The sequence below is a fragment of the Mugil cephalus genome, chromosome 5 (assembly GCF_022458985.1).
Source record: "Mugil cephalus isolate CIBA_MC_2020 chromosome 5, CIBA_Mcephalus_1.1, whole genome shotgun sequence".
Classification (NCBI taxonomy): Eukaryota; Metazoa; Chordata; class Actinopteri; order Mugiliformes; family Mugilidae; genus Mugil; species Mugil cephalus.
In genome coordinates, this window is record NC_061774.1 from 2,624,868 (window position 1) to 2,645,023 (window position 20,156).

The following is a 20,156-nucleotide window of genomic DNA, read 5'->3' on the forward strand; positions in this document are numbered from 1 at the left end:
GTGTAAATACAATTGTTTTCTCAGTAGCGGTTCTTTAATTTCATAAATGCAGCACACTATAATTTTTTTTTTTTTTTTATAAATATATAGGCCCCATTAAGAGGTAAATATGATATATGCAGTGTTATATGGAGAAGTGTGAAGTGAGAAGTTTATGGAGAAGTGTGGAGAGTCCATGATGTAGCATCAGAGAATAATTTTTGACAATAAACTGCTTCGTACATAACTAAGTAAAATAAGTTCAGAGATCTGAGACGAAGACGGACATTATTGGTCCTTGTAGCAAAATCCAACAACAAATAAGTTTTTAAAAAATGCTGTGCAGTTAATTTTATTTTTAATTTTCTATTACAGCTTCAGTCCCACTTGCAACAACCAGTTTGCATTTTCTACGACTCTAGGACATTGGCCCAGATTCATAGTCCATACAGTACACTTGGTGAAACATGTATAGACTGTTTCCTTCTAGTTACCAGCAAACTAGATAATTTGCATATCACAAACTGATCCAATGCAGCGTTTAAAGAATATGCATGATGTGAGCAAATATAAACACTTTCTGCAAGACTACACAGAATTAGCTACAGTGCATTTCATGCTTTAGCCCCTTCAGATCCACTGTTTTTTGTAATGGACACAAAACAGTTTAATCAGGTGATATTTACCCTTCATTTTAGTCTTAAGGTCCTTTTGACGACTATGTGCACCAAAAACAGTCTTTAGGAAGATTCCTTATTGAATTACACATGTGAATTGATCTTAAATAATTTCCTCACCCCACGTCACAGTCCATGTTCAGTGTAGTACAAAGGACAAGTATTTCCCCAGGATCTTTGCAATCTCAGCATCCATCCTGTATCCAATCAGCTGTTGGCTGCAGCTGGGTCCTCCTCATGGTCCACTGTTTGTCTTGAATACATCTTTTTTTTTAGTCCCAGGGTTGCAACATGGCCAGATGTTCTTGTGATGATCAGCTGATCATTATTGTTGGTTTACAAACAAAAACATGTCATCTCCATTTCAATGGACACAGGTTCTTAAGGGGTCAGAGTATGGCATTCTTTACTTATGCAAATTAGTAGTAAATCAGTAAAGCAATAAATGACCAACTGGCATGCAGATTTGCAAACATGCATTCACATATATTTTTGTTGAAACAGCATATGTTGTATATCACTTCTTTATAAATGAATGCACACCATGAACCTTCAGTCAGTAGACCTGGGCCGCAGACTGCGCTCATTTTATACAGCAAAATGTCCTTTAAATCAGGGAAATGATAAGTGGAGTATAAACGTAGAGAGTAGCGGAGAGACATCAACAGAGAGAGAAAGAGAGATGTTAATTTTAGACGGATGAGAAAACTTGTAACGTGTTATGTTTCTCTTATCACTAGGATTAAATTAAGAAGTGCCATTTGTTGTTTCGTTGCCTTTTGTTTATTTTTCACATGTATTGAGGCTGAACACTGTTTTTTTAATATAAATAAATGGCTCTATAAAGAAGTGATCTTGATTATATTCTGTTGCATACCGCAAGTGCGTTCCTTTTTCTTTTGTACCAGGTGAGTCATCTCAAAGGACAAATACGTGTACGTGTGCTGGTGTCTTTTCTGAACCGTGGACGGAGTGAGCCCTCCCAGTCATAGTTGATCTGTGCGCGGCTCTCATGCCTGCCGTGGTGTCTGACTCCGCGAGGATGGACGCTGTGTCGTTGGGGTGAGTTGGCTCAGCTGTAGGGATTATTTTGCCGAGCTGTAATCCATGCTGCTTCTGCATGTGCAGGATAACATTTTAGCCCGTCTGGTCCACTGGATGTAAATCCAACACGGGCACACCGAGAGCTCCGACTAGCCCCCTTCGCTCTGGTAGCTTAGCATCATCCCCGGCCGCTCGGCTGATGCACTCGCCAACCAAACATGTAGGGAAACATGTCGGGCAACATGTCATCGTGTCGTTGCTTCCACACAGTGTGCTTAGTGTGCGCCGGGCTTTGCTCGTCTTTAAATTGATACTTTCTGCGCCTTGGGAAGAGATTTGTGGCAGTTAGCAACGAAGTTACGCTGTTAGCAATGCTAGCAGCTAGCAAGCGACTGCCAACTTGACACAACAAACCCAAAACACACACTTTTTATGGATTAAAATATTCTAATTTTCCTACACAAATGAGCGACCTTTCGATAAAATTAACGTGCAAGAACAAGAGTTCCTTCTTCTAAACCTGGTTAGACCTTTGTGCTGTTGCGCCTTTAATTAACACAGTAATCCTATGTTTTTGTTAAGTGCTGCATCATTATTTCTTCAAGCTGCATCGTGGGAAAAATCCCCAAGTTAAGATAATAAGATACAGCACAAGGATACAGTACAGTACATGCACGGTGGAGACAGGCTTGCAAACAAACAGAATAAAACACGGAGGCAGTGTCCCTTTATCTGTTGGTTAAACGCAGGGTTTAAAGATTACTTGACAAAACTTAGGAAAAAAGTCAAATCAAGGTTTGTATTGGCATGATGAGAAGTCTGCACAGTGGCATTGATCTACTCTAAACCTGTCTGAAAGAGTGAGGCTGTGTTTTATGTCCTATGTGTCCATCCACTATTGTTGGTGGATAACACACCACAAAATACAATGAGCAGGCATAACATTAAGACCACCTTGCTAATATTGTGTAGGTCTCCCTTGTGCCTCTAAAACAGTTGTGACTCATCAAAAAATGGACATGAGTCTTCTGAGGGTGTCCTCTGGTGTCTGGAAACAGGATATTGTTAGTGGGGGTCTTTGGGTCCTATGGGTTGAGGGGAGGGGTCTCTGTGGATCATCTAACAGATACTTGATCAGTTTGGGATCTGGTGAATTTGGAGGTCTTTGTGTTTCCTGAGTTGTTGTTAAAGTGTTTTTGTGTGTGTGTGCGTGTGTGTGTCAGGCTGCATCCTGCTAGGAGTGTTATTTCTATGGGGTGGGGGTGTCTGGTCTGGTCTAGGTGGATGGTACGTGTCTAAGGAGCATCTACGTGAATGAATGCCAGGTCCAAAAGTTTCCCATCAGAACACTGAAATAAATGACACAATGTCATTTATTTTTCCCGACAGTGGTTTTAATGTTGTGGCTGATATATGCAGTATCACAGTAGCCATAACATTATGACCTAATAATTACTGGTCCAGTCAATAACATTGATAACAAATTATCATGATTCCTGTCAGTAGGGTGTATATGTTGGGCAGTAAGGGAACATTGTGGCCTTAAAGTTTGCGTTAAAAGCTGAACAAATTGACCACTAACTTGGACTCACTTGCGATGTCTAGAAGACTGGGTTGGAGCGCCTCCGAAATAACAGCTCTTGTGAAGCGTTGCTTGTCTGTAGTGGTGCTCATAGGTGGTCAGTACTCGTGAAAAAAAAAATTGCCCGAGGAAGGAAAAGGGGTGAACCAGCGGCAGAGTGAAGGCTCGTTGATGCATGTCTGTGTTTGGGTTGCAATAATGTTAAGGTGGTGATATTTATAAACCTCCACATAAATACCAGGACCCAGGTTTCAGAATGGGAAAAAAAAAACAAACAAAAAAAACATTGTAATGAAATTCTCAATTATATTCTCTTTACTGGTTGGTGGTTTTAACGTTGTGGCTGATTAGTGTATGTAGAAAATGTGTAGTCTATTAATACACCTCAACAAAATAATAAATTGCTGCCATTTTAGCTGGGAAATGTTAAAAGAAACGCTGCCATATAATTATGACTATATTAAAACATATTCTTTATTCTGAGAGAAAAAATGGGGGAAAAAGTGTCCGATGTTCTGCTTTGGCAGCCGATTCTGCAGACAAATCAATACAGGTTGCTAAATGTCTATTTTTGAAGATTTGTTTAATGTTTGCACTGGCTCACACTTAACCTTTGTCCTGTTTATATTTTTGGTTTATTCTGGGTCCATGAATGAATGAAAGTCTCCTATTGGAGTCAGTGGTGTTTCAGGACAACAAGAGCAGATTACCTGGAAGAAGTGAGCATTATTAAAGGAGGATGGTTCATCATACGAGTGTTCACAAGTAACTGCCAGACACTGAACCACGCTAAGAAACAGCCCATTGTAACTTATACATAAAGATCAATACTTTTGATTCGCTGAATTTTTCCATCCTACTTTAAAAGTCCGTCAGATGAAGCGTGAAGCAGTCCGTCTAACTGCCTGGTCACCATCTATCTCCACTGACCCAGACACTGCCTCTCATGTCTCACCAGTCTGGTGGCCACACCGGCCCCGCCGCGTCCAAACTGTGCCACCGATTCAGAGGAAGACTCGGTGAATGCGGGCATGCACACCTTCAACCAGACGCACATGAGGAAGGCCTTCCAGCTGATGAATGAGCTCAGGAGGTATGTTGCTGTCGCTGTTGTTTGCCCCTACTGAAAGAAATCAAGCATGAAAGTCAGAAATAATGTGCTGACATCCTTGGTTCACCTGACTAGACTGAAAGTGTCAGTGCAGCAGCTACTTCCACCTGAAATGGAGCAGTCGAATGCTTAAACGGTAGCGTTTGTCATAAAAACACTGAACGAAATTCAGAAACAGCTACCGGTAGTCCACTTTACTGGCTCAGCGTTAAAGACGTGATGTTTGTCAGCTCATTTTGATACATCCACAATTAAAACCTTTGGGCTAAATATCTCTCAGTTCATTGGTGTCTCTGCCCTCCAGACATATGTGGACAGACGTGAAAGAAAATCCTTTATTTCTCTACAAAAAATGTTGACTTAAAATTTCATCCACTTCTTCAGTCCAGCGTCTATACTTTGTTTAGAACAAACAGAATAGTATGTATTACACAAGCAAACGCAAACACACAAACAAGTTGGTTCAGTTTCACAAGAGATCACAAGACAGTGTTGCGTTTCCACCTCAGTCACATCGCTGAATACAGACACAATCATTATCTGTGGTTGTTGCTTGAAGGCAAACTGGATTTTTAGGGAAACTGCAACAAGTCAGATGCTCTAATGTACTGAGGCTTTCTTTAATGACTGTAGTAATGTCTGTATTTTTTTGTGTTGTTTCACAAAATCACCAGATTACACTCACCAGTTAAACAGTTAAGCAGTCATACTTGTAATATAATTGCACTAAATCTTCACTTCTCGTTTTCAGGATTTGTTTCAAATAACTGAGAGAGATGTTGATTCAACTGTGTTTCCATTTTTGAGTGTGTGGATTGTAGTACTTTTGAATTGTATTGTTGCACTGAATACATTTCATCTTTTTGACAACCTCCTCTTATTCAGTGGGCTACGTTAAATTACAGAAACACTTTTGTGCTTGATTCAATCCACAGTACAACAAAATGATTACACCACTGAATCACCACCTTTCCCACCAGGTTTCAACATAAACTGAACATTAGAATAATCATGAAGGAGGATTTCGTGCAAGGCCGTTATATTAAATGCATTTGTTATCTTACGCACCGAATAAACTGGCACATGAGTGTACGCTACCAGTCAAAAGTTTTAGAACGCTCCAATATCTGTTTCTTTTTTTAATGAAATAATAACAGTTTAATGTCTGAATGTTTGAAGTTAGAACAAAAGTCATTGAGTCAATAATTCCATGAATATTTTCTAAACTTTTGACTCATCAAAGTAACCATCTTTGGTTGATTTAACATGTTAGCACACTTGACGTTATTTCTTTCTAAAATGAAAATCAAATATTTGTCCGAGAGTTCTTCCCAATTTTGTTGCCGAAGTTCCTGGAACTGTGTGGCACTTGATTTGCTTTCACTCTTCTGTCCAGTTCATCACAAACCAGCTCCATGGGGTTAAAGTGTAGAGACTGGGGCATGGTCCACTCCATGTTTTCTTCATCCTGAGGTGGTTCTGGTGTAGCTTGGACTAAAGTTTTGGCTCATTATCTTGCTGTAGGATGAAGCTCTGACCAACTATACCAGAGGAGACTGTGTGCTGTTCTAAAACTTCTGGCTGATAGTGTATGTCGACCATGATTCCATTATAAAAGCAATAAAAAGGGGAAAACATCGAAGGGTGTACTTACCTTTTATAGAAGTCTGCACGTTTTCTGGCAACCATATTATACCAGCGTGTTTTCCAACATACACATGTTTCCTGGCTCTGGTATGCATATTCAATTTCAATATTTATTCAAAACATTTGTATAAAAGATCTTAATAAAGGCCTGCTGGGAATGCACCTTTATGATATAACATTCCACCATTTAGCAGATCCTTGGATCCAGGTGGACACATCATATAATATTATCTATGTCTGTCTTCAGTAAAAAGATGCTGTGTGACGTCCAGCTGGTGGCAGGGAGTGTGGAAGTGCCAGCTCACAGGGTGGTCTTAGCATCCTGTAGCCCTTACTTCTGTGCCATGTTTACAGGTAAAGAAGAAAAACCACACAGTCTATCTGGCATCGTCTGATATATGGCTGATAAATGGCTGTTGATATATGCTGAGCTGTGTCTTTTTCCTTTTCGGTGCAGGTGATATGAGCGAGAGCAAAGCTCAGCAGGTGGAGATCAGGGACGTGGACGGGCAGACTTTGAGAAAACTGGTCGACTACATTTACACCGCTGAGATAGAGGTCACAGAAGACAATGTCCAGGTGAGTGTGAGCTGTGAGACGTTTTTACATTGGTTTTACATTTGAAAACAGTAGCTCGCTTCATTTATTTAGACTTGGACAGACTTTAATGACCCATGAGGGAAATTACTTTGTCGCCGTAGCTTGCTGCAGTAAACACTCTTTAAAAAACACAAGAAAGATGAAATAAAATAAAGTTAGATTAAAATAAAATAAAAATGAACAGTGTAATCAAAAACAATTACAGAATTAACAGCAGCATGGATCGTGTCGCTTGGTGTTTCCTTGTCCACTGAGGGAGGAATGTAAACTCCAACACCCAGGAGCATGAGCGGCCGTAGAGTCCTGAAGCCGGGCACAGACGTACTGTGGTCCGCATGAACCCAGGTCTCCAAAGCACTTCTCATGACACAGTCCCTCTGGGTCCCATCAAGCCAAACACCTCACGTTCCCCATGAATACAGACGGGCCCGCCGACCTGAACCTCTGTCTCCACATCCCCAGCACTACTACTTCTTAAGTTCATCCGGAATCACAGGCCTCACCTCGGGCAGCTCAGAGGACACGGACAGTGCTAGCAGCTGATCTCTGGATACACAAATGAATACACCAACAGTCGCTCTGCAGAATACCACAGCCAACACAAAAAGTCCAGAGAAAAAAAACAAAAAAACAACTAATAATAATATGTGTTAAAAACAGACCTGCTGCTGCTGCTCCGAGCAAAAATATCACAGCATTAGTCAGAAGTTCCTTGTTGTCGAAAAGGAAACTTGTAACGGCTAACCTGACCTTTTTCTTTGTGTGGACCTTTGTTTTCATTTCAGCAACAAAGTATGAGTCAGAGTAACAGCATAACAATCTCCTATCAAAATCTACAAGTGAACCAGCTTTTATTTTTAATTGCAAAAAATCTATTTTTTTCCCAAAAAGGTAAAAAGCTCTTAGTTGGTCAATTTTTATTTTATAGATGTCATTGTTTGTCATGAGATAAGATGTAATATAGTTTATTGTCCCAGAAGGGAAGACAGGTCTGGGAAAGTGCTGCCCACAACTACTGTACATACTATCTAAGGAAAGTTTCTCTTTTAAGTGTGATGACTTTAAGTCTTTCTCTTTCAATTCAGAAAGGCCAAAATGAACCTGCTTAAGGACCAGATGTTTACCACTAAGGATGTAAGAGCTGGTAATGGTGTGGTTTGTGAGCGAATGTAGAGGTCTGGTGTTAAGTTTGGGTTGCTGCATGGCTCCGCTCATGGCTCAGCTTGGTCCAGCTGCAGGCAGGATACTTCCTCTGATTATTAGTGCAGGAAGCGTCCATGGAGAGAGGCAGGAAATCCTCCCTCTGTTAGCAGCGTGCCTGCCTGATTGGCTCTCTTGTGAATTGTAATGTGTGTGTGTGTTTTGACCAGTGGCTAATTCTCAGTAAAAGCCCTTTATTTACTTTCTTTTTTCCCCCGAACTGAGTGTTTTCCCTCTACAGTAAATGTCGCTTGTCCTGTAAGTATGTCATAGCTGCTTTCTGTAAGAAGTCACAAGGCTTCAGAGTAGCTGTAAACAAGGAACAGATGCAGTACTCACTCAGAGGACTCGCAGACAGACAGAGGTGTAGAGGCAGACACTTACTGTCTGGTGTTACTGGAACTCCACTTCCTGAATTAAATTTTCTGTTCTCACCCGTATTTTCAACAACACGCTCCATCGACATCAGTGTAACAACTGCACAGTAGTGGCAAAGTGAAATATAACATTCAGAGATTGCCGTTTCCACATTTAAGACATTTGAGGTTTACCCCTGAATTACAGTTGCTAATCTTGCACAGTATCTAGATATCTAGTGCCAGTGTTTCTCAGCTGTAGGAGGCAAACTAAGTAAAATGTGACATGCTCTATTCATGTCTCCTCAGGTCTGTTAGTCTAAAGTTGTCAGTGCCCTGTTAAGAACCTGATAAGTTGAGGTTGAAGGAAATGCAGCAGTAGCTGTCTGTGCACACTGCAAAGCTAAATGCAAGGTTTTGTTTTTGTATAAAACCACTTATTTTTCTTGTAGAAGTTTATTCATGCGTTAGGAATAATTATGTCTATAAACTGTTAGTAATTGTGAAAGGCGTATCCAGAGTCCATGCTGGTACATTCAGAGAGTTTGCCAAAATGACATCAGCAAATTTGGTGAAACCATCTAACGTCTGGCCTTTTTTATTTAAAATGGAACCGAAACAAAGAATTAGATATAAAACAGTTGCCAATGAATTTCCCGACGATCTACCAATCAGTCAGTTAATTAATCGTTCTATATTGGATAACAAGTGAGTGGCTGCAGAGCTTTATGGTTGCTGCACTAATCTGTAGACAATAGCTTAGGTAAAGCTCTTCAACTGACAAAACAAATAACACCAAAGGAGATGAGAACCTGTTTGCACAGATATTTGCAGGTACCATAGATGGTTCTAATCTTTTGGCTGTGGGTGGAACAAAACTTGTTTACTTGTTTGAATTTCTAAAATGATGCAGAATGTAGATGCCCTTCTCAGTTTCTTGTTTTGTTTCTTTGTTTCCTTCTTCTTAAAGGTTCTTCTTCCAGCAGCCAGCCTCCTCCAGCTGATGGATGTTCGTCAGGTTTGCTGTGAGTTCCTGCAGTCTCAGCTTCACCCCACAAACTGCCTGGGCATCAGGGCCTTTGCTGACCTGCATACATGCACACAGCTCCTCAACCAGGCCCACGCGTACGCTGGTGAGCCTTTTCTTTATGTACCAGCTAGTTTTGCTTTTCAAAAATGCTCAAACCTTTGGAAAGTTGCTGCACGTCCAGATGATGTGAGCATTAGATGCTGGCATGTTTTCAGAAGAAGCAGATTACATGAACTTTAACAGATATTGAGTGTATTTATATGTCACTGGAGATTATCAGATGAAAGTTAGTGTTTGGGGCTGTAACCCTGCATGTTTGTGTCTCTCAGAGCAGCATTTCACTGAGGTGGTGCAGGGCGAGGAGTTTCTGGGCCTTTCTCTGCAGCAGGTGTGCAGCCTCATCTCCAGCGACAAACTCACCGTGTCCACCGAGGAGAAGGTCAGACAGCAGCGTGGACACACACACTTGGAACATTTTAATAAAAGCAGATTTTGTGTCTGTCCTCGTTGGTGAAAAGATGTAAGAGGAATAGATTCACTTGAAGTTTTAATTAACACAAAATAACAGGGTTATCGACTGAAGACACAGGACACATCTTACAAGTGGACACCAAAAAACCTAGTTGTCATGTGGATGATAAGCTGAACCTGACAGCAGACATGTTCCTGAGGATGGCAAGTCTGTCTGCAGTTAGACTGTCAACAGGAAGAGGCTGATGAAGCAGCTGTGTGTCATCCTGTTGTCAGAGCACAATGAGACATAGATGGAGCTGCACAGTGTCATACGTTACACCAAGTGTCAGCTGAATTATACACTACAATTCCTTTTTGAATTAGTAAAATATGCTACCTTTTGTTTTTGTGAGTTGAATAAATGTTATGACTGAAGAATTGTTTTAGTTACCCGTACTGCCACTCTGGCAGGAAATGAAACCTAAATGAAGTCTTTTATTGCGTGACATAAATGTGGTGTAAGCCTTGCAAACCCACACCACACAGCTCCAAAATTAAAGGTGTAGCTCTGTATTCCACAGTGCACCTTCCCAAAAATGGAACTACACGTCGTGGTGGAGCAGAGGCACTGATTGAAAGGCATATGTACTTCTTCCACGTCCTTTCTCTTCCTCACTCTTTTCTCATACGTCTTAGTTTCAGTAAACGTAACTCTTGTTTGAGATTTATTGGTTTTTACACCAGAGATGCAGAAAAGTCTCTACAGACTACAGTATGTATGTCCAGCTTTATTAGCAGTGAGACTCTGAGGATGTTTACTATCTTTTGTATCTTGTACCTGATGCTAGTGTAGGGTGTTCCAGTTTTTGTGTCAATGCAAATCAGTACCTTCAAGTTCAGAAAGTGTTTAGGTGGATGCTGAGTAATGTTCCTCTTTCCTTCAACTACCGTCGCCGTTGTTGTGCACAGCAGGAGTGACCCTGAATAGTGGAGCAGCTCCACAGACCATCAGTGTGTGCAAAACAAATCACTGAACATGGAACAAAAGATTACAGACAGGCTGCACCGGTCGCCACTTCTGTTATGTTGATTGCTTCTTGGAGCAGTTGATGGTGGTATTTCACTCTGAACAGGGGCTTGAGCATTACTGTTCTCACAAGAGTCACATTTTTATGAGGCATGTCCTGTCACATACGCCACTTACCCTGCTTTGTTTCAGATTAAGTGCTCATCAGATTATCAGTGTGTCTGAAAAGCCACTCCACCCAAACATCGCAGCTGTGGACCCCATGTGGTCAGGTATCGAGATATGGCCTATGTGAACACAGTTTCGGCCTATGGTGATCCATTAACTGATCCAGACATATTCCCATTTTTGTGCAGTAGGACAGAGAATATGATGAGGCCATGTTAAAGACGTCTCTCTCTCTCTGTCTTTATCTCGTCATCTCTCCTCCACGTTGTTGTCTGACCCTCTTCCTCATCTCTCTCCCAGGTGTTTGAGGCAATGATCGCTTGGATCAAACACGATAAGCCGGCTCGTTTGGAGAACATGCCCAAACTAATGGAGCATGTCAGACTTCCACTACTCTCCAGAGATTACCTGGTACAGGTAAAGGACATTTGGTCGTGCTCTCGTTTCACTTCATTTTTAACCCTTTTTCCCACTTTGCTTGTTGCTTTATTGATGATCACATGGAATCCAACTGATGTGAAAACCATCAGGGAACAATAAGGGCTTCAACATTTCTCCCAAGGCTTGTCTAGAGTTTAGGAAAAAAACACAAATGCCTTCCTCCTACAGTCACACATGGAATTCACCAAAATGTTTTGGTCCTTTTCTGTATTTTCAAAGTATGTTGGAAAGGAATTCAGCACTGGAGTCTGGGCTTAGTTCACCATAATGCTTGAAATTATACTAGTGTAGCTCTGAATTATTTGTGCACAACTTTGTTCTTCTATACACTGTAATTGCAAATATGCTCCTGTGCCCACTACCAGCAACTAACTGGGCTTTTTTTCCCACTTCATCGATTTCTTTCATCGTAGAAACATGAAATGTGCGTTCTGTAATCAGGATGATTTCTCTAGAGAACACGGACTCGTCGGCCGTTTGTGCAGAAAATACTGTTTCTATGGAGCTTTTCAAAAGCACACATGTGTATAACAATAGACTGAGCAGGCAAGGTAACAGTGGAGTAGCAGCGTGAGAGGACAGCTTATCACACAGAGCAAAGACTCCTTGCATTTAAATCAAATTCAGCTAAAATGGAGACTACCAAAAAACTATGACGAGACCTTTTTTTTTGTTTGTTTAGTGAATTTAGGTTGACTGAAATGAGGTCTCTGTTTTTAGATTGTCGAGGAAGAAGCTTTGATAAAGAACAACAACACCTGCAAAGACTTTCTCATAGAAGCGATGAAGTATCACCTGCTGCCGGCTGACCAGCGGCACCTCATCAAGACTGACAGGACGCGCCCTCGAACCCCCATCAGCATCCCAAAGGTGCAGAGGAAGAACATGCCAATAACATGCACCCACTGATTCAAGATACGTGTCTGCACCAAACTCTTTTGTTGCTGTAACGTGTGACTCTGTGTACAGGTGATGATAGTGGTGGGCGGTCAGGCTCCGAAAGCCATCCGCAGTGTGGAGTGTTACGACTTTCAGGAGGACCGCTGGTACCAGGTAGCCGACCTGCCTTCAAGACGCTGCCGAGCAGGTCAGTTTGTGTGCGAGTGTTTTTAGTATGTGGTATAGTGACGTTTAAAAACAAAAAAAAATCCTGCACAGTGTCACTTACTGCTGGAAGTATAATGTCAAATTAAAAGGTATACTCTACAATATAAGACTCAGATTCAGAAAACTTTGTCCCTGTTCAGCAGCGTGACATGCAAGTACAAGATGTTTTTAAGTAACAAATGACAAAAAATAGAACAATACAAAGTATATACAAATTACTAGCAGCTTGTGGTTAGCACTGATGGCTCCCTGTGAAAAGGTCTGGGTTCGAGTCCAGCTCGGGCCTTTCTGGGTGGAGTTTGCATGTTCTTGCTGTGTCTGTGTGGGTTTTCTCTGGATACTCTGGTTTCCTCCCACCTCCAGAGACATGCTCGTTAGGCTGATTGGTGACTCTAAATTGACTCTAGGTGTGAGGTCAAATGGTTGTTTGTATGTGTGTTGACTGTAGACTGATGATGACAGCTGGGACAGGCTCCAGCCGTCCCTGCAACCCTAGTGAGGATAAGCTGTAGTAGAAGATGAGATGAGTTTTACCTGGGGACCTCGAATAATTTAGAATAATTGCAGATGTCGTCTGTGATCTCCTACATAAAAAGTACACCCTAAATTACCAGTCATATTTTTCTAAATGCGAAGGTCTTGTGATAATACTCATCCCTCTGGGATTTGTGAGCACATGTTGTTTCTTCCCCTGCTTTTTTTCCTGCCTCTTTTTACTTAAGAATAATGAAGGCTCTGTTGTAAATCAAGGTTTGGGTGCAAAGTTAAGACGTTGTTAAGCCATTCACAGAAAGAAATACGCTCACAGCCATTAGAAGATCAAAATCCCAAGGTGATACTAATCCTGTGTGAATAGTGCTAAACTCTCAACATGTCAGCTGCAAACAGCAAACAATATTATGAGCTCCACAAGACTAAGTAATATATTTGTATCTTGATGGTAAAATTTACTTGCTAGTTAGTTGAAGTGAACAACTTAATAGGCTAACCTCCACGAGTACCAACATTCTTCAGTTAATTAAGTTGGAAAGGATTTTAATTTGTCTTCTCCAGTTATGACGTTACCCTCAATGTTTTTTCTCGTCTTTTCCCCAGGCGTGGTTTCCATGGCAGGCCGAGTGTATGCAGTCGGGGGGTTCAACAGTTCGCTGCGGGAGCGAACAGTGGATGTGTACGACGGGGGAAGAGACCAGTGGAGCGCGGCGGCGAGCATGCAGGAGAGACGCAGCACGTTGGGAGCTGCTGTGTTGGGGGATTTACTGTACGCTGTGGGAGGTTTTAACGGAAGCATAGGTAAACACAGACACATAGGAGACACGTTCAGGTACAGCTGAAGCACTTACTGTTAGTACATGTACACAAGATATATAGAATACCTGACATGAGGTGAAGAAGTTGGGCGAGAGTTTTGTAATGAAATTCATTATGAATAGTCTGTGACACATAGAAGTAGAAGTTGTTTTGGTTTTTGCTGCAGCTCACATTTCCTTCTTATCTCCAGACTTTATCTGGCCGAGAGTGAGCAGATACAATAGGTTACAGTAGCACAACTATCTGCTATCTTAACAGTAAAGAGACGAGTCGTGGGAGTCTTTTTCTCGATAACTGTCCTTATCAGTTGGCAGGAAACCCCAACACTCATTTATCATTGTTCGCCTTTATCTTCAAATACGTGTTGATTTTCTCATTAATACTTTCCTCTCATCTGCTTATCTCTCATAATCTCTTTGCGTCTTGGTTTCAGGTTTGTCGACAGTAGAGGCCTACAATTATAAAACCAACGAGTGGATGTATGTAGCGCCCATGAACACGCGTCGCAGCAGTGTGGGTGTAGGCGTGGTGGACGGTAGGAATGAAACATGTGGCCTGACTTACATCATGTACAGTTTCAATACCAAAGTACAATAAAACATGTTCATTTGCAGGTAAGTTGTATGCAGTGGGTGGTTATGACGGAGCGTCACGTCAGTGTCTCAGTACGGTGGAAGAATATGACCCAGTGTCTGACCAGTGGTGCTACGTGGCTGATATGAGCACACGGCGAAGTGGAGCAGGTACCCACCCACACACCAAACACTACGTACACCCTAATCATAGCACGTCGTTTAGAGACGTCTCACACTAAACAGTACAGGAGCTTTTACTGTAGTTCATGATGCAGTGGAGAGACTTTGCTGACAATTTCTTATGAAAGAATTGCACCCTCTGGTGGACTTTGACTGTAAATGCACAAGCAGCCAATAAAATAACTGTGCTCATCTCAAAGCCTTTTTTTCCTTGCCTCCAAAAATATTGCTGTTTAACAGATCCATCTGTGGATTATTTAATTGTCAATAAGCACTTATATAATTTCCCCCAGGAAAGAATTGCAAGTTTGAGCACATCTTGGTGTTTGTGAATAAGATGTCAGAACATGGAGAAAGTTTCCTGCTGTACTGTGCAAGTCATCAATTTCACTAGACAAGAAAGTAGCTTGATTCGATTTATCAGTCATGTAAATAATTGTGAGTTTCTCCCTAAAAGAGCCCTCTACAACGTAGATTTGTTTTCTGTGTCCAGGTGTTGGTGTGCTGAGCGGTCAGCTGTACGCAGCAGGCGGACATGACGGCCCTCTGGTGAGGAAGAGTGTTGAGGTGTACGACCCCCAGACCAACTCCTGGAGACTGGTTTGCGACATGAATATGTGCCGACGGAATGCAGGTCAGACAACGAACATAGACAACACAGCCCATCAGTTATCATCAGCTGCCTCTCATATAATATTATTGGTAATGATTTATTGTCATTGGTAACCACTACTTTGGAAATGAAGCTGCAAATGTCTAACTGTTTTATTAGACTTAGACAGACTTTAAAGATTCACCAGGGAAATTACTTGGTCACAATAGCTTAGTTGCACATAAATGTAACACTCTTAAAAACCACAAGTAAAAAGATGAGATTAAAATAAATAGTATCTCGTAAAATAAAATAAAATAAAATAAACAGTGTAACCAAAACATGTACAGAATTTGCATTATGAACAAATATACAAAAGTAGCTGTAAAACAATGTCCATGGTGATGTGGTTGTTTGGCCCGTTGCGTAGCAACAGTTCCATGGTTCGTGTCGCATGATGTTTCCTTGTCCTTGTCGCTGAGGGAGGGACTTAAACTCCAGGAGCCGGGTACAGATTCCTGAGTCCTGTGTGGTAACAGACGTACTGTGGTCCATATGAACCAGGTCTCCTAAACACTTCTCATGACACACTCCCTCTGAGTCCCATCAAGCGCACACAGTCTATCAATCCTGTTACCAAAGACCTCATGTTCCCCATGAGACAGATACAACCGCTGACCTGAATAAACTAATAAACGTCCAGTCAGGTACCATTTTCAGACAGAAACCAGACTAAGCATTTTTTTTTTTCACTTGCTAAAGAAACATTTGTTTATAAATGGACAGATTGAGATAAAAACTGTGGCTTTCAGGCTAAGAAAAAAAGTCTTGAACCACACAACATGCTCTTTTTTGAGGCTCTGTGAGCCCTTTGCCCCAGTAAAGTAAAGCACCAATTGGATGAAATTTACTATGTGTGTAGTATGATGACACATGACTTGCTGTGAATATATATAGATATAAATGTACAGTAAACTGTAACCGTTAAACATGTGCACCTCTGTCCTGAAGGTGTCTGTGCCATTAACGGGCTGCTGTATGTGATTGGGGGAGACGATGGTTCCTGTAACCTCTCCTCTGTAGAGTTTTATAACCCTGCCACAGACAAGTGGAGCCTCATTCCCACCAACATGAGCAACGGGCGCAGCTACGCTGGTAGGTCGCAACCAAACCCTCCACAGACAGATGTTTCTACAGCACAGAGACGAATGAATGTGACATTTTATTTGCTGTTAACGTTGTTTTCTCTCACTGTGCGTCATGCCGTCGCTCCTCAGGGGTAGCAGTGATCGACAAGCCGCTATGACCCGGGGCCATCAGCTCTGCGTCAGCAGACACTTTCACAGAGGCTCACACTGATGTCTCAAGCTCAATGGACGTAGATGAGACGGCCCCAGTCCTCAACTAACGTAACCACAGATTAGTCTTGGATTTTGCGTGTGTTCTGGGGGAAAAGCCACAACCAGATTTAGTTGGCATCTCCAAACTATTAGAGCTCCAGGAGATCCAGATGTTGCACCGGAGAAGAATCTACAGGTTGATGAGCGTCTATGAACTTCCAGTGAGAAGTTTTTTTTTTTAATGCCAAGCACATAAGTAGCAGCTGTATCAGCTGTCACAAGAAGAAAGACTGATTATCTCGATGGGACTGCACCAGATCAGCCAAATGGACAGAAGTGCTTTATATGGTTCATTGCTATATGATGGACTACATGAAAACCTCAAAACACCAGCTGACAATGACATCAACTGACCGCACAAAACGTAGTGTTTCAGGAGGACTCTTGGCTGCTGACAACATTACGAATGTTTCTGCAATAATTCGCACGTTTCACCTCTGGCCTGACTTCTTTCATCTGTCTCGGGAGCTTAACATTGTGCAAAACTTGGTGCACAAAGTGCCCCTCCTGTGCAGGTCATTAGCAGCTCCATCTGTTGCACTGAATCATGCTGTGTGCTTACAAACACACCTCAGTTACCAGGAAGTATTTGTTCTAACCCTGGAGGCCTGGACCCACGAGGTAATATAAAGAATGTAGAAAATGTCTTATATGCAAATTAAGTATCATATTTAATATTTTTGATTTGAAAGAGACTGAGAACCGCTGCGGTGGCGTCAGTCCCGGGCCAGTTAATTCTGTTGTTGACACACTACTGATGCACTGATGACTTGCACTGACTGATAGACCAGCAGGACGTGTCTCTCTGACTCACTGATAGACCAGCTGGACGTCTGGACGTCTCTCTGACTGACCAACCTACTGGATCACCGACCTGCTGTCAGACAGATGGCCACTCAGCCGTCTGTCTCCATCACTGATCTTAAGCTCACTACTCAAAGGCCAATGATCTCATCACAAATTGTAAAAAAGAAATGAAACAAAAATGTGCCAGTTACAGTATGATGATCAGAACAATGCTGGAGATGTTTTTATAACAAACTGAAATGAAGAATCTTTTCTTCTTTGATAAAATGCACTGTAGACATTCAGCTGTAATATGATCATGTAAAAGATTTTTATTTATTGTTTTGGTTCAGTCGATCACATAAAAGTGTATTCCTATCAGATTCTCTTCATTGATACCCTCTTATCATCCATTCAGATGAAGGTAGCTATGTTTTAGGTATTTAGCTGGTATTTAACTGGTGCCATGGGAGGAAGAAAAAAGATTTATGCAAGTTGTTTTATGCTGTTTGGCCAAGCTTAAAAATCTTGGATTTACTGGATGAGTTCCGTTGTTATTTCAAACCTTCTGGCAAATATATAATACACAAACAATAACATACTGTCATTTTCTTAGTCGTGTTTTTCTCATCTTCCACGCTGGTTTCAGTTCTTATCATTTCAGACTCTATGAAACATGGCCTATTCGGAGACAGTTTCTTAATCCAAATATGTCCACTTAACAAAATCATCATCTTAGAATATTTGATTGTTAACATTTTACTGGTAGTAGATGTCACAGGTTGTGTTGTGCAATCAGTCAGATTGTGCTCGTACTGCAGTTAAGATTTGGTTTTCCAGCAGGAAAGAATCAAAAGACTAGTAACAGGTTATTACATATCATTAAAGGGATGTTGTAACATTAGCAGCTTTATTTTGTTGTCAGATCATCTTCTGTTGTAGTTGAAAACTCAAACTTTTTAAGGCACTACACAAAGAACAGGTTGTGCGCTAAGAATTGTGAGGAAGTGGTGTAAAGTAAATAAATGCTGTGATTTTAAGCAGATGGATGCTAAAGTCTCTTATTAGCACATGAATGCATCACAATTCCAACATTTCTCCTCAAAACAAACTACTCACTGTTCAGTTGTATCCATCTCATGCAAAGTAAAGTCTGTCAGTGTTTATGCTAATGCTTGCTCTGAAAACTGGAACCAGTGGTGGCCTAGATTGTTTCAAAAATACGTTAATCAGTAAGTGATAACTGTGCAGCTTCTGTACTGTAGATGGAATAAAACAAAGTACACCTGTGAGGTTCATGGATAATGTAAATGTTTGACAAAACAATGTCGTTTTAAACTATTCAGTTGCATTGATGATGAAAGAACTGCTCTTAAATGGACCTTGAGATTGTTTTGTCATGTGAAGTTTCCAAATCAATAACATTCTTACTGACTGCAAATGTTATATTTTTTATATAAACTGTGATGGTTGTGAACTAAATGGTTAATATTGTGATTTGATGTTTGGGAAATGGTGTATGTTGGACGTCTTGAAGCTGGCTGTCTATTTACAGGTGATTTGTCAACACAAATATCTAATATCTAAAATATCTAAGCAGGATTGCAAAAACAAAACAACAAAGCGCTAAACTGGCTATCGCTTTGTTGTCTGAAATAGTGAAGTTATGCATTTTGCACTTAAAGAGTTTTTTTTTTGACTTGATTTTTCCACAAGGAAATAACAGATGCAAAATTGTCAGGTTTAATTTTTCTTCTGCCAAATTCACAGCAGGTCACGTGGGCAGATGTTCATCTTTAGGAAATGGATCTTATCGGAAAAATTGAATTAAAATAAATTTTGAAGATGATGGAAGGTTGTACTTATTCCTTTTTTTAAATTTAGAGATTACTTGCTGTCCTCCCACAAATCTAGCAACAGGTTATTGAATCTTTGTGGAGGGGAAAAAATGATCACAGAGAAAGATCCAAACATTACACAACCCATGAGGCTGTTCTTCTGTGGACGCAGGCATTAAGGTGTGATTGGCAGGTGCATTTAACCTAATTAGCTACTGAACTGACCCACTTCTCTGTAGACGCCTTGACACTGTAACAGGTGTCAGTTATACTAGATTTTTACCCAAATAAAAGAAGCAAACTTTATTTTCAACTCACTAAACTAAGAGAGATGAGCCAAAAAAAAAGCAAATAAAGGTGTGCAGGAAGCAGCAGTGCCGTGTTTGGAGGTGGCAGAGCTCAACAACAGGTGAATATTACATTTCTTCATAAACATTATCTCTGGGTGGCCTTCTCTGTTTCACGTGCTATTATTATCATTTTTAATTCTCTTTAATGTTTCACACCTGAAAACATCTCCACTCACCACAGGGATAACCCCCAGCCAGGTGTACCTAATATTAATGAGTCTGTTCCAGGGCGCATTGAAACCACTGACTGTATACTATGGACAAACCCATCGTGACGTCACCTATTAGATTCTGAACCGCGAAAATAAAGTGGGCGGAGCCTGTCGTCGCCATGTTGGATGAGCTTTACTTCACCCACACGCGGCGGATACTCCAAATATGGACGTAGGCTGTCGTGTCGGACGTTGAGACCCACCCTTCGCTACCAGTTAGCTCGGGCTACCGCCGGTCACTCAGAGCGGGAACGCCCTTAATTATGCAGAAGTTTAAACGTTAATTAAAAATAAATGAACGAGTTAGAAAAAAAATCACCCCCCGTACAGTTGTCATTAATAGTGAAATAAACCATTGAGACCAAAGCCGTTTTTTGAACCAGGCTGTAAACATGTTTAATAATGCTGTAAATTTGGACTTATTAACATGGGGTCTATGGGGATTTGCTCGCTTTTGCAGCCAGCCTCAAGCGGCCACTCGATGAACTGC

At 41.2% G+C, this 20,156-nt stretch overlaps 1 protein-coding gene across 3 annotated transcripts; it reads left to right on the forward strand.

The window, feature by feature from the left end:
- Positions 1-1,549: 1,549 nt before the first annotated feature.
- On the forward strand, positions 1,550-19,115 carry klhl3 (kelch-like family member 3). 3 transcript variants are annotated; one of them, XM_047584488.1, is made up of 15 exons: positions 1,550-1,718; positions 4,241-4,375; positions 6,288-6,394; positions 6,498-6,619; positions 9,167-9,329; positions 9,556-9,665; positions 11,175-11,291; positions 12,036-12,185; positions 12,285-12,402; positions 13,518-13,715; positions 14,167-14,268; positions 14,348-14,476; positions 14,982-15,122; positions 16,092-16,235; positions 16,358-19,115. In XM_047584488.1, the coding sequence occupies exons 1-15, from the start codon at positions 1,669-1,671 to the stop codon at positions 16,384-16,386; spliced, it is 1,815 nt and encodes a 604-aa protein (XP_047440444.1). In that variant the 5' UTR covers positions 1,550-1,668; the 3' UTR covers positions 16,387-19,115. The 3 variants fall into 3 exon arrangements, with proteins under 3 accessions (XP_047440444.1, XP_047440445.1, XP_047440446.1); XM_047584489.1 differs by lacking the exons at positions 1,550-1,718; positions 4,241-4,375; positions 6,288-6,394 and adding an exon at positions 7,726-7,774; XM_047584490.1 differs by lacking the exons at positions 1,550-1,718; positions 4,241-4,375; positions 6,288-6,394; positions 6,498-6,619 and adding exons at positions 7,515-7,531; positions 7,726-7,774.
- The last annotated feature ends 1,041 nt before the right edge of the window (positions 19,116-20,156 follow it).

Coding starts and splice junctions, on each gene's coding strand:
- klhl3 (XM_047584488.1), top strand. CDS start 1,669: ATGCCTGCCGTGGTGTCTGACTCCGCGAGGATGGACGCTGTGTCGTTG. Junction 12,186..12,284: donor CCCCCATCAGCATCCCAAAG/GTGCAGAGGAAG, acceptor CTCTGTGTACAG/GTGATGATAGTGGTGGGCGG. Junction 16,236..16,357: donor CAACGGGCGCAGCTACGCTG/GTAGGTCGCAAC, acceptor GTCGCTCCTCAG/GGGTAGCAGTGATCGACAAG.